Below are 13,389 nucleotides of genomic sequence, written 5' to 3'. Positions count from 1 at the left end.
ACGGACTACTCCATCATTCAGACACGCAGTAGGAGGTCTTAGACGGTGTTGTGCAGCTGCCTGTATCAGATGGTGCCAACACTTAAAAGCATCTGGACAGGTCCATTAAAGGGAAAAAAAAAATTGGATCAGCTTGATATTTTTACGATCCCTACTGGGAAATCTGGCCAGAGGGGATATGGTGCATGTCTGCCGTCTTCCATAGGATGAATTCAAGGTCGTTTCAAAAATACCACCACAATTAGACATGTCTCCCAGTGGACCCGCTCGGCTTGCCTTTGATTTCGTCATCACATATGCATTTTTAATTACCATCGCACTGAGGCACAAGAATGGGTGGTTGGACAAATAAATCCTTCACACGAGTGTGTATCGCTCATATTTCAGATTTAATACAAGCTGTCAGAATTGATGTTGCAGTGAAAAACATGTTTGTAACTATAAAAAAACCCACAAAAAGTGTTTCTTGGTGTTAAAACATTGGTGACCTTGAAGCATTTTAATTGCATATATATATGTGTGTGTGTGTGTGTGTGTGTGTGTGTATACACACTTTTTATTCACTAATTACAGGTCCTCTTGAAGCAACACAGGATTAAGTGGGGGAATTTTGAAGACTTTGTGGGTCAGCGGGAAGAGTTCATCTCATGAAGAAAAAAGGAACACTTAGCACTATTTTTTTCCCAAACATGAGAACAAAGTTTATGATATGGGAATATCTCGGAGTCCCCCAGGCTCAATTGGTCCTATGTTTAATGCTGTCTATAGATATAAGATAACCATATGGGTCTTGAGACAGCATCACACCCCGGTCACATTTACAGCGGTGGGTAGGATGCCATTCCACTCCACACAAAGAAGAGGAGTGTAATCTGGGGAGCAGACTAACAGGATGACGTTGGAAATACAAAAGCATTCCCTGTGGACGTGCTGGACTCCTTCTGAGAAATCATGTGAACAACACAACCACTGTTCTGATGTGGGGGTTTTTTTTAACCAGCCTTCTTTATATAATTGAGAATTATTAGTGATTTAAAGATATAGCACTTAGATCATAGTGAGAACGATAACTTCCGGTTTCAGACATGGTTTCTCCAGCTCTCACGAAACCCGTAAACAGCATAACTGGATGAGGTTTTCGGTTTAGGTCTACAAACTAGAAGATGGACTACAGGAATGTAAACTTGCCAAGGCCTGACTGTGGAGGGGTGCGCCGGTCCGGCGTTTTTTGTTGTCATCATTGTCGCCCTGATTGTCCTAGGCATGTGCATGAGTATAAATGCAGTCCTATTGTGTGTAGTCTTCACCGTATCATTGTTTGTGAATACAGAATTATTAGGCAAGTTGTATTTTTGAGGAATAATTTTATTATTGAACAACAACCATGTTCTCAATGAACCCAAAAAACTCAGTAATATCAAAGCTTAATGTTTTTGGAAGTAGTTTTTATTTGTAGCTATTTTAGGGGGATATCTGTGTGTGCAGGTGACTATTACTGTGCATAATTATTAGGCAACTTAACAAAAAACAAATATATAACCATTTCAATTATTTATTTTTACCAGTGAAACCAATATAACATCTCCTCATTCACAAATATACATTTCTGACATTCAAAAACAAAACAAAAACAAATCAGCGACCAATTTAGCCACCTTTCTTTGCAAGGACACTCAAAAGCCTGCCATCCATGGATTCTGTCAGTGTTTTGATCTGTTCACCATCAACATTGTGTGCAGCAGCAACCACACCCTCCCAGACACTGTTCAGAGAGGTGTACTGTTTACCCTCCTTGTAAATCTCACATTTGATGATGGACCACAGGTTCTCAATGGGGTTCAGATCAGGTGAACAAGGAGGCCATGTCATTAGTTTTTCTTCTTTTATACCCTTTCTTGCCAGCCACGCTGTGGAGTACTTGGACGCGTGTGATGGAGCATTGTCCTGCATGAAAATCATGTTTTTCTTGAAGGTTTCAGACTTCTTCCTGTACCACTGCTTGAAGAAGGTGTCTTCCAGAAACTGGCAGTAGGACTGGGAGTTGAGCTTGACTCCATCCTCAACCCGAAAAGGCCCCACAAGCTCATCTTTGATGATACCAGCCCAAACCAGTACTCCACCTCCACCTTGCTGGCGTCTGAGTCGGACTGGAGCTCTCTGCCCTTTACCAATCCAGCCACGGGCCCATCCATCTGGCCCATCAAGACTCATTTCATCAGTCCATAAAACCTTAGAAAAATCAGTCTTGAGATATTTCTTGGCCCAGTCTTGACGTTTCAGCTTGTGTGTCTTGTTCAGTGGTGGTCGTCTTTCAGCCTTTCTTACCTTGGCCATGTCTCTGAGTATTGCACACCTTGTGCTTTTGGGCACTCCAGTGATGTTGCAGCTCTGAAATATGGCCAAACTGGTGGCAAGTGGCATCTTGGCAGCTGCACGCTTGACTTTTCTCAGTTCATGGGCAGTTATTTTGCGCCTTGGTTTTTCCACACGCTTCTTGTGACCCTGTTGACTATTTTACTTTACTTTACTTTATTTAGCAGACGCTTTTATCCAAAGCGACTTACAATAGGAAGACACCAGCAATTCTCGTTCGATTTCTATAGAATATCGAGTATACAAACTAAGAGCCCTGATAAGGCTTAGACTTGTCATTGAAGAGCATGCTCGGAGATTGTTGGGTGCTAGACTAAGAAAAATAAAATGTATTTATACATTTTGTATTTGTTTGTTCAGTGTGTACGCATGTGCTTGTGTAAGTGTTAGATTTGTCTGTAATATTTTTGGAATAAGAGGGTTTTCACCTTCTTCTTAAAAGTGGTGATAGTCTCGGCTAGTCGTGTGGAGGAGGGCAGGTTGTTCCACCAGCCAGGGACAACAACGGAGAACAGACATGATTGGAATCGGAGACCCCGTGAAGAAGGAATTTTTAGTCTCCTTTCGTTTGCCGATCTGAGAGAGCGTGCAGGAGTGTATCTAGGTAGTAGTGTGTTGATGTAGGAGGGCGCAGTTCCATTTACAGCCCTGTAGGCAAGCATCAAGGATTTGAACTCAATGCGAGCAGCTACCGGGAGCCAGTGGAGGAGGTGAGAAGAGGTGTAACATGGGTGTATTTTGGCTGATTGAAGATGAGGCGGGCTGCCATATTTTGGATCATCTGGAGTGGTTTTATGGTGACTGCAGAGGCTCCAGCCAGGAGAGAGTTACAGTAGTCGAGTTTGGAGATGACCATTGCCTGGACGAGGAGCTGCGTAGCCTGTTGTGAGAGAAAAGGCCGAATCTTGCGAATGTTGTAGAGAGTGAACCTGCAGGATCTGGAGATCGCAGCAACATGATGGTTCAAACTCAGTTTGTTATCTATCCAAACTCCAAGGCTTTTTGCAGATGCCGTGGGTGTTAACAATAGCGATCCAATTTGAATTGAAAGGTTTTGCTGAGGAGAATTGTTGCCCGGAAAGATCAGAATCTCGGTTTTGGATAGGTTGAGTTGGAGGTGTCGCTCAGACATCTATGCCGATATGTCTGAGAGGCAGGCCGAAATTTTTGTTGCTATAGTAGCATCTTCTGGTGGGAATGACAGATAGAGCTGGGTGTCATCAGCATAAGAGTGATAGGAGAAGCCATGTGATTGGATGATGTGACCAAGTGAGCGAGTGTATATTGAGAATAGAAGGGGGCCAAGGACAGAGCCTTGTGGAACCCCTGTGGTTACCCTAGAGAGGACAGATGTCTCACCTCCCCATGATACCTTTTGAATGAAACGCTTGATTTTTCGATGATCACGCTTCAGAAGCTTTGCAATTTTAAGAGTGCTGCATCCCTCTGCAAGATATCTCACTATTTTTGAATTTTCTGAGCCTGTCAAGTCCTTCTTTTGACCCATTTTGCCAAAGGAAAGGAAGTTGCCTAATAATTATGCACACCTGATATAGGGTGTTGGTGTCATTAGACCACAGCCCTTCTCATTACAGAGATGCACATCACCTAATATGCTTAATTGGTAGTAGGCTTTCGAGCCTATACAGCTTGGAGTAAGACAACATGCATGAAGAGGATGATGTGGACAAAATACTCATTTGCCTAATAATTCTGCACTCCCTGTATGTGTTGTCTTGTATTTTGTGCGCAATACAGGATTAAATGTTTATTAAGTGTGTGTAAGTAAATCCCATGTCCAGTCAAAGTCGTGCAATTGCGTTCTTGGGCTACAGTCACAAAACTGCACTGAGGATGGTTTGGATGGTTTTTGAAAAGCCATGTTCTGGTTTTGCTTATTGGTTTCAGAACTGCTCTACCGCCCTCTATTGGTGATATTTAAGAAGCAACAACATTTGAAGCAATATTTAAAAGGAATTAACACACATTACAGCAACAAACAGAAGAAACCTCTTTATTCTCTTTTTTTTTGCATAAATTACAAATATTCATACATGTATACAGCTTGATTATAATAGTGTTATTTTACAATATACCTTATTGCTAAACTAAACACAGAAAACCTGCTAATGTCAGTCATGAAGTGCATCTTTGTAAGGTTTAACCTTTGAATTTTAACCTCTCGAATTTGGACAGATTTTTTGGACCAGATTAAAAGATGTGCTAGTGTGTGACAACCCACATTCACTGGTGATATAAACATCACAGAAAATTCAATGTGTCCAACACCCACATCCATGATTAGCAGCTATTCTTCAAAATGAAATGATCACAATCCATGTTTTGAATTAAGAACAAACATTTGCCAAATAATTAAGGCAAAATATTAAATTTCTCTACGTTCCGGATTTTAGTCCATATTTATCCAGCAAAGTGGCTGCACTCAGTCAAAATGGCAAGATTATGCAGTTTAAATTACAATCCATACAGTCTAAATTAGGTTTTTAATAAACCCAATAAGCTCACATCCAGCATATTTTTCTATTACCAGAAATTCAACCATAATTCCTTCCATCAATAAGCCAAAATAAATCGTCCAACCGTTGCATTTCAGTGCAGCTGTGCAGCAAAAAGATACAACGGCTTCAAGTAAAGTGATGTCAAACCTGTAAATAACACTGACAGAGATTGGGAGGTCAATCTGGACACAGCCTGGTCCCCTTTCAGCTCCTGCTGGGTCCCAAATGATGCCAGTTGTCCTTTCTCAGGTCCCTCGCTCACCCAAGGTGCACTAGTTTTTCAGGAGGGACCACAGTGTACCTTGGGTCCAGTTTGGGAATAAAGTCACTGAAGTGCTTGGAGGCCTCAGTGCCGAACACATCCAGGGCTTTACGGTTCATCAGGGAAAATCTTGACCCAGAGAAGAGAAATAAAGAATAATACTAATTGAAATAATAAAATATGAACTAATATGTAGTAGAACACACAAAAAGAAAGCAGCATGTTACAGCTGAGATCTAAATCTAGAAAAACACACATGCCAGCCTGAAACATCTACGCAAGGACTGAACAAAGGTCACACATACCGGCCCTTGGTCAGACGTAATAAAAACTTCCAATAAGAAGGTCGTAGATTCTGGACCTCCATCACAGCCTGGGGGAAGGAAATGTACTGCTGATCAGCAGAGTTGTGGTTAAGCAACTCAAGGTTCGCAAACCCTTACGAGTATTACTACTGAGTTTAGTCCTACATAAAATTACATTAAATTATTGTGGCATGCATAATGTGTCATCAAGACTTTGCCGGGGTCTCACTCACTGCCTGGAAGCAGATGGCAGTGGAGATGGCATAGATGACTGTGTCTGCTTCAGAGAAGTAGGGGAACCTGCCAGCCTCAATGCCTTTGAAGTACATGGTCTGAGGGGAGGAAACAGAGAGCACAAACCCATCATTTTACATAACACTTATGCAAAAACCTGTTTTTGTATCAAATTAAATTTGATCAAATCAAAAATGATGATTCCGACTAATACACGGAATATTCTTTGTTGTGTGTGCACAATTTCAGGTTCATGGCAATCACAAAATAAAAGCATGTTTACAGTTCTCTTCTGAGAAGTCACAGAAACTGACAAAAGTGGAGTAGGGTTTGACTCCAGGGCAGTTTGATCAAGTCCTCCCGGCACTAATCACTGTTAATCCTTTTCTACAGTTGGGAGCACAAACAGTTCCCAAATAAGGAATTTCTTTCCTTTGGGATTAGATTCTAACCACTCAGACATTCTTAACTGAGGTTAAAAGGATTGGTTTTGACTGCTGATGCTAATCGGTACCACATCGGTAGTTCATGAGTAACAGTAATTTTTCCTTTATAAATGTAATCATGTGTCACATCCGCATAAGGATTAAAAATTATGAACAAATAATAAATAAGGAAAACAAAAAGCATAGCAGTAGAGGAGAAAAGGACTGTTCAGATAAATGTGATGTCTACCAGTGACCCCGCTGGAGACAGCACTTTACCGATAAAGCAGGCTATTCTGTATTCTGGCAAACTAGACCTTAATGTCACAAAATGTGTCGGGGTATTTAGAAATGTCACCTAGACATCTCATCTTCAATCATAAAGCGTTTTTATTCTCAACACTGCCACAAAGGGTCTAATGTAAATAAGATAGTTAACCCTTAATGACAAAATGGAAGAGCCATAACATCTACATTAATTATCTATTTAATAAAGGCAACAGCATGGACGACATGCTGTCACTACACAGTCTAAAGTCACAAGACAAATCATCACCTCCACCAGTTTTGAGAAGAGGTACATTGAAATCGTGGTGCTCTTGTAGAAGAACATGGACATCCCAGCAAGAAAGCCTGCAATGACACGTAAAAGGAGAGGTGATCATGTGACTTAATTATCCATACGTTATGCAGGGGTGACAAAACAGGTATAGTGCACTACATCTTACCTGCAATAAGAGCATGAAGCTCATCATCAAGATTTCTGACCCATCGCAGAAAGCAGCTTGTTCCCTGGCAAGATCGAAACACAGGTTAAAGACTCTCAGTCTTCATTCATGGTTCACTGCCCTGTGTAATGGAAATAAAATGGTATTCAGTGCACTCTGCTTACCTTGTATATACTAACAAAGGACCCAAGAAAGGCCCCTAGCTGGAAGTTCTCCTTGTTGTAAAGCAGCGACAACAGGCGCGAGGGTTTTGTAAACACATGGCGAAAGGTTGAGGGAACCTTCAGACAGCACTGGATGAGGTATCCGACACTAAACATCCGAATAAAGCCCTGCCAAATCACAAAAATACAGCAAATGTAAACAGTAGGATATACAGAGATCACTTATTTAGGCAAAACAGACCTTCGCATTTTAGATGGTCAATGACGTATGCAACGTATCCCAATGTAGTATGCAACTTGAACTGGATACATTTATGATCCATTTAAAATGAAACTATGTGGTTGATTGAGGAAAAAACTGCTACACTAAAACTACAAACATCTCGAGCTCTTACTTTGATGCAGTAGGAGAAGCAGTTGTCCTGGTAATGCTTGCAGCATCGGTGCCTGGGTCCATGTTTGCACCTGCATGAGGCAAAATACATATTATTACAACTGTAACCTCCTGCGACAATTTGTGACCACATCTCTGCTAAAAGTGCTAAAAGGTTTTGCTCACACTGATTCCAGCAGCCACTTGGTGAAGGCAGCAAAGGACTTCCATCGTGACACGGACTCAGTCCCTGCCACTTGCCCACTCTCTGGGCCCACGGGCAGCGCCTGCTCTGCTAGGAAGGAATGTGTAGGGATCTCTTCCTTTCCAACAATAAACCTGACCGAGCAAAAGAGCAAGGACATTTTAACAGAGATGTTCTTGCTTTTTGCCTGCGTCCCCTGTGATGCAAGTAAAACACTTACTTTAAAGCAGAGAAGGCGAATCCCTTCAATCCATCCTTACATCTACAAGACAGAAACCAATGGAACAAAAAAGGCAGATCCTTGGCTTATAAAAAATCAACACTTCCTTCCTACATTGCTTTTGTATCACCACTTATTCAATTTCTGAAATTGATACAATTATCTAACGACAGAACAATGCACAACACAAAGAATTTGAAAGTATTTGGTATACATCGAAAGTAATTGATTTTATGGCATACTGTATAGAGTCACACGCGTGTTGTGAGAGCTGAAAAGTGAGTATTGTCCTGTGGCTCAGATTTGAGGAAAGCTTTATGAAACGTAACTCCACTGACCGAAAGAAGAACATGTAGAGCGAAGCGGTCAGGCAGAACAGCAGAACCTGAAAAGGAACAACCGAACAATACGCCATCATTTCCAGGCTCAGCTAATGGAATGCTGAACACAGCACTATACAAACATGTGTATGTGTCAGTGGTGACACTATTTGCACACATATTTTGAAACTGTCAACTAAGAAGGTCAAATGATAATAATCATTCCAACTAACGTCACAGGTTAATGTGTGCGTTTTGAGACAATTCTAGATGGAAGCATGCAGAAGGGTGCGATTAGGAAGACTTTTTTTTTTCCCTTTTGTATTTAAATTAGTGAAGAAGAATACCTCTCCATGCTTCATGGGATTAATGAGCCCTCTTGTGACTGCCATACGGAACACCGTTTCTGTTGCCTGGGCCGGACAACAAATCATTGTCATACTATTATGAAGCATGTATGTGTCAAATGTCATAAAAGTAGCAGTGTTCAACGGGGTCTCACCAAATTTGCCATGTATATGGTAAGCAATCCTCTCCTATACAACAGATAAAAAAAACATGTATCTGAAGGAATCAAGAGACAAACCAAAAAATGTATTTACAAAATGGTATACATTTTCAGTATAATCCGTAGCTAAGATTTACGTTACTAAGATCCATTACGGTTTTCTTATACAGTCTGCTCCAGTCAGATTAAGCTGCTTGTGCACCAGACTATGGGCTACAGGATTAACTGATCTACCAAAAAAAATGGAGCCCCACCTGCTCTTTCGTTCTATAAGGATGGCGATATACGAGGCTGGCAGTGCAGCTCCAAAACCCGCAGACCAGGGGTAAAACCTACCAAGCAGTTTCCTGGAGTAGGGCGGAGCATGTAAACAGAAACATTTTAATGTTGTAAAGGTGGCACACACATACCATACCCAATCATGAATTGTGGGGGACAATTGTCATGAACAACATTTCATAATAAAATCATATTACACACTTATATTGGAATAAGCATTTTAATTATAAGCTATTTATAATTATATATTAATAGAGTTGTGATCAGTAGTGACACTTTGCAGATCAAATCAGGCAAATTTGACAAGAATGTGCCAAGGTCAATTAAAATATAAAAAAAAAAAAAAACAGGGTGATAATGCGCACTGTGATATTGCAAAGCCAACTTTTTACAAACCATGCAGGACCACAAAAGTTTCAAAGGTCTGTGATGGAGGTCAGCTCAAAGGCTGAACTCTAATCTCTCCAGACAGATTCTTTTATGGTCCTGCCATTTTAATCAGCAGTGCTCAAAAACACCCAGAACTGGAGTTTTTTTTTTTTGCTGTCCTCTAGGAAAAAACGTTCTTCACCTCAGAATGCAGAAGAATGCAATGTAGAGGCCTCCATTTGCCGTAAGGAATGAGGTGGACTGAAGGATCTCAGGAAGTAACCTTTTCATGTAATAGTCCTTCTTCCTTCTCCTTAGGATCGCTGCAATCTGCAATAAAAATTTATTTATTTTTTTTTTGCAGAGATTTGACACGACAGAAACGACAGACAACACGCCATCTCTGTGACCAATGTCCAGTTTCTCACTTCAGGGGCCACAACCACAAGTGCAGATACCCCAAAAGAAACAGGGTTTGCAGTGTATGGAGGACAGGCCCAATACACTCCTGCTTTCCAACTATGATCAGCATCATCCTTGGACCGTGGCCTCAGTGTACCTTCTCCTCAATGGTAATCAGAACCATGTAGAAGGTAGTGGGTCCTACACAAACTGAGGGGGTTCCTAATATATAAAATCTCCTATTGCTGCGAAAACACTGAAAACGACTCGGATGGTTCAACCAGAGAAACGCGCGCAGGCCGGAGCTCCGGACACCAAAGACAAACACGCAGAACGCAGAGCAGCAGCGTGTGGCTGGTGACGAGGGTTCGGTCAAAGGTCGCCGACGCGACACACGGCAGCTCCGGGTTTTTGCACGTTTTTCGACGTCAGATGTCAAAATGTCACGAGAGAAACTAGCGCTTGAATTTCTAAAAGCCAACAGGTCTGCAGATACTAAACCCTGTTTATTACCGCACACCGGAGTGACGCTTGCAAAAAAAAATTTTTTTTTAAAAACCACCCAAAACTACTGCGACCGAGACCGGGTGCTGGTGCACCTTCGGGACGCGGCGCCGACACGCTTTAAAAACGCTGTACGCTGCGCCTCCCGGTAAACTAGCTAGTCGGCCAGGCTAGCCGGCTAATCGGCTAGCGACCTGCAACTCCGCGAGCTGTTTTTTTTTTTTTACAGAAATAAAAAAATAAAATAAAAAAAGATGATAACTCACGAGGTAAAGCGGCGCGTATATTTTGAAGGACACTTCCAAAGCCCCCGCCGTGACCTGCAGCGTCGAGAGCGTGCACGAAGTGCTCCATGTGTGTCCGATCTCGTAGCAGCTGTGCGGTATGGACTTGCTCAGCGCAGCCATGTTTGCGGCGTCCGGCGGCGGGGTGACGCGGGCGCGCGCGCGCGCGAGCGCGCCTCCGGTCGCGCGACGCCGCGCCGGCATCGAGGGGAAAGGTCACGGTCGAGGTTACTGCAGTTCACGGAGCCTCCTCGTTCGCAACGTCGTTCGGGTTCTTTCTGGCCTCATTACATTATAATATACAGTTAGAAATGCGCTCATGTAACTAATGCCACGTTTCCGGCGGTGAATGTTAATCTATAAAACCTTCATTATAAACTACAAACCCCACAGTAATGGAATGTAAATACATTGTCTGTCTGTTTGACTCTCCTTCTCGACTCACATCAGCAATCTTTCCCGCTCATGTAGATTCCTTCTCTACATTATCAGACAAATCCGTCCTTATCTGTCATCAGGGCCACCCAGATACTGGTTCAGTCCTTAGTAATCTCACGACTGGACTACTGCAACTCCCTTCTAGCTGGTCTACCTATAATTACCAGCCGACCTCTACAATTAATACAAAATGCAGCAGCACGACTGATCTTCAACCTTCCCAAAATCTCCCACACCATCCTTCTGCTACGCTCCCTCCACTGGCTCCCAGTAGCTGCACACATCAGATTCAAAATACTGATGCTGGCCTACAAAGCCAAACATGGAGTAGCACCATCCTACCTCACAGCCCTTATTACACCTCGCGCTGCACCTCGTCCCCCCATCTGTAAAGGTAAAAGGAAGACACTCATCTAGACACCCCTCGGTGGTGGAATGAACTTCCTCTCGAGGTCTCAAGAGCACTTTCTAACATCAGCTCAAGACCTTCCTCTTTAGAGAATATTTAGATTAACTTGTAACCTTCATATTGTTTGACTTATGTATAGAAACTACTACAAAGTGAATATAAACATAGTATTCATAGTCGGGGGTCCTAGTGAACCGGAATTGATCACTTCATTGATAGTCGGTTAGTCGCTCTGGATAAGGGCATCTGCGAAATGCCTTAAATGTTAAATGTCTAAATCTACTGTTGTTCAGTCTGGTCCGGTATCATATTTTTATAATAGGTGACATTTAATACAGAGTCATCCCACCTTTTGAAACTTTAACAGCTTCAGCTTTTCTGCAAAGTCTTTTAACAAGGTTTAGATGTGTTTACAGAAATGTTTGAACCTTCTTCCTGAAGAGCATTTGTGAGGACTGGCAGGCATGTCGGATGAGAAGATCTGGCTCACAGTCCTCACAATAATTCATCCCAAAGGTGATCTGTGCAGGCAAGTCAAATTCAAACCAAACATACTTCTCCATGTCTTTATGGACCACCACCAAACTCTTCACTTGGCATCGTGCGGACAGGAAGTCCTGTTCTCCTGAGCTCCAACAAAGCCAGCACCAAAAATGTAATGCAAAATGTGTTAAAGGCCGAAAGGACTAAATGGTGTGACAGTGTTTCTTTTCAGAGACTGAATCTACTTTAAAAAAAATGGACACAGTGGTTGGCATCAATTATAAATGAAGCCAAAATACATTTTCACAGTATTTGACACCACAGATGGACAGAAAGTTGTTTTGTCATATGAGTTCTATGAAATTAAATCAAATGTGAAAAGCTCTTTTTTGGGCCTGTCAGCATGACAGACCATTTACTATTATGCTAGGAATGGCAAAAAAGGACATGTCTTACATTCAAGGCTGCCACGCAAAGACCGTGAAACGTACAGAGACAACGTATTGTGCGTGAAACGCACAATATGACATATTGTTTGTTTTGGTAGGTCGTACGGCCCGCCCACAAATCGGGTTCAAAGTGTAAAAGGTACCGTTTACTATTGTGCTGGGAACACGTTTTTGGCTCCCTGTGACCAGCCGTAAAAGCTAGAGACACGGGAGTCGAGGCGAGGCCACGCTCCTACGAAAAATGCCCGGACAGGCCCATCAAAATTTCCTCTGGAATTTTGGCTTCTAGTTTTCTGATTTGAATGCATGTAACAGTATAAACATGCAACATCAGATTGGTTAGATTGGCTTTTTGAGCCTTGAACTTCATAAACAATTTTTGTGTGAGAAGTTACTCTTTGATGGGACTGGGCTGGTTGGATGAATTCATCCCAATAGTAACAAATTCTTCAAAATAATATTCAAGCACTAGTCACAAAGTTGAAGTTACGCAGAAATTGGATATTCCAACAATGACCCAAAACACAATACAAAGGCAAGAGTGAAAAGTACAATGTTTTGGAGTGGCTGTTTATAATAAAAAATCTCTGGAGGGATTTGAAGCAGATTGTGCATGCTCAGCTCTCATCAAACAAATATCTGAACTGGAGAGGTTTTGAATGGAAGAATGGTCAAAAGCAACTCCCTCCAGAATCCGGAAACACTTATCAAAGGTTATGCAAGGCATCTAGAGGCAAAGGGACACTCAACAGAATTAAATGATGCATACTGTATATTTCTGTTAATCCAATTGAAACATTGATGTTTCCATGACAAGATTTCCATGACAAAAGTTTGATAAAAAAGTTTAATGAAAAAAAAGAACTATTATATAAATTAATAACGATGGATGAATAAATAAATTATTTCAATGACAAATTAAGAACTGTACTTTGGGGAGGACAAGTGGCTGTTTTTTTTTTTTTTTTACAGAAATCACTGTGTCCTTGATGAGTGATGTAGTCTTTCAAAGTGTGGCAATTCAAGGCACTGTTCCCCAGCTGGGATGCTTAACAGGATGTTCTGTTTCCATCACTGCCCATCTATTCATGTCCATGTCACAATGCAGCATTGCATTTCACTAGCTAGACTGTCAT

At 41.8% G+C, this 13,389-nt stretch overlaps 1 protein-coding gene across 1 annotated transcript; it reads right to left on the bottom strand.

Annotated features, from left to right (window-relative positions):
• Positions 1-4,371: 4,371 nt before the first annotated feature.
• tmem135 (transmembrane protein 135) lies at positions 4,372-10,607 on the bottom strand. The gene is made up of 15 exons (XM_028983851.1): positions 10,457-10,607; positions 9,487-9,614; positions 8,891-8,983; positions 8,631-8,664; positions 8,476-8,541; positions 8,147-8,193; positions 7,809-7,850; positions 7,570-7,722; positions 7,406-7,475; positions 7,011-7,178; positions 6,847-6,910; positions 6,675-6,751; positions 5,693-5,791; positions 5,460-5,527; positions 4,372-5,283 (listed from the first exon to the last, which is right to left on the bottom strand). Exons 1-15 carry the CDS (start codon positions 10,595-10,597, stop codon positions 5,151-5,153), a joined length of 1,383 nt encoding a protein of 460 aa, XP_028839684.1. The 5' UTR covers positions 10,598-10,607; the 3' UTR covers positions 4,372-5,150.
• Positions 10,608-13,389: the final 2,782 nt, after the last annotated feature.

The sequence above is a fragment of the Denticeps clupeoides genome, chromosome 6 (genome assembly GCF_900700375.1).
Source record: "Denticeps clupeoides chromosome 6, fDenClu1.1, whole genome shotgun sequence".
Lineage (NCBI taxonomy): Eukaryota > Metazoa > Chordata > Actinopteri > Clupeiformes > Denticipitidae > Denticeps > Denticeps clupeoides.
This window is presented reverse-complemented; position numbering and strand designations above follow the sequence as displayed.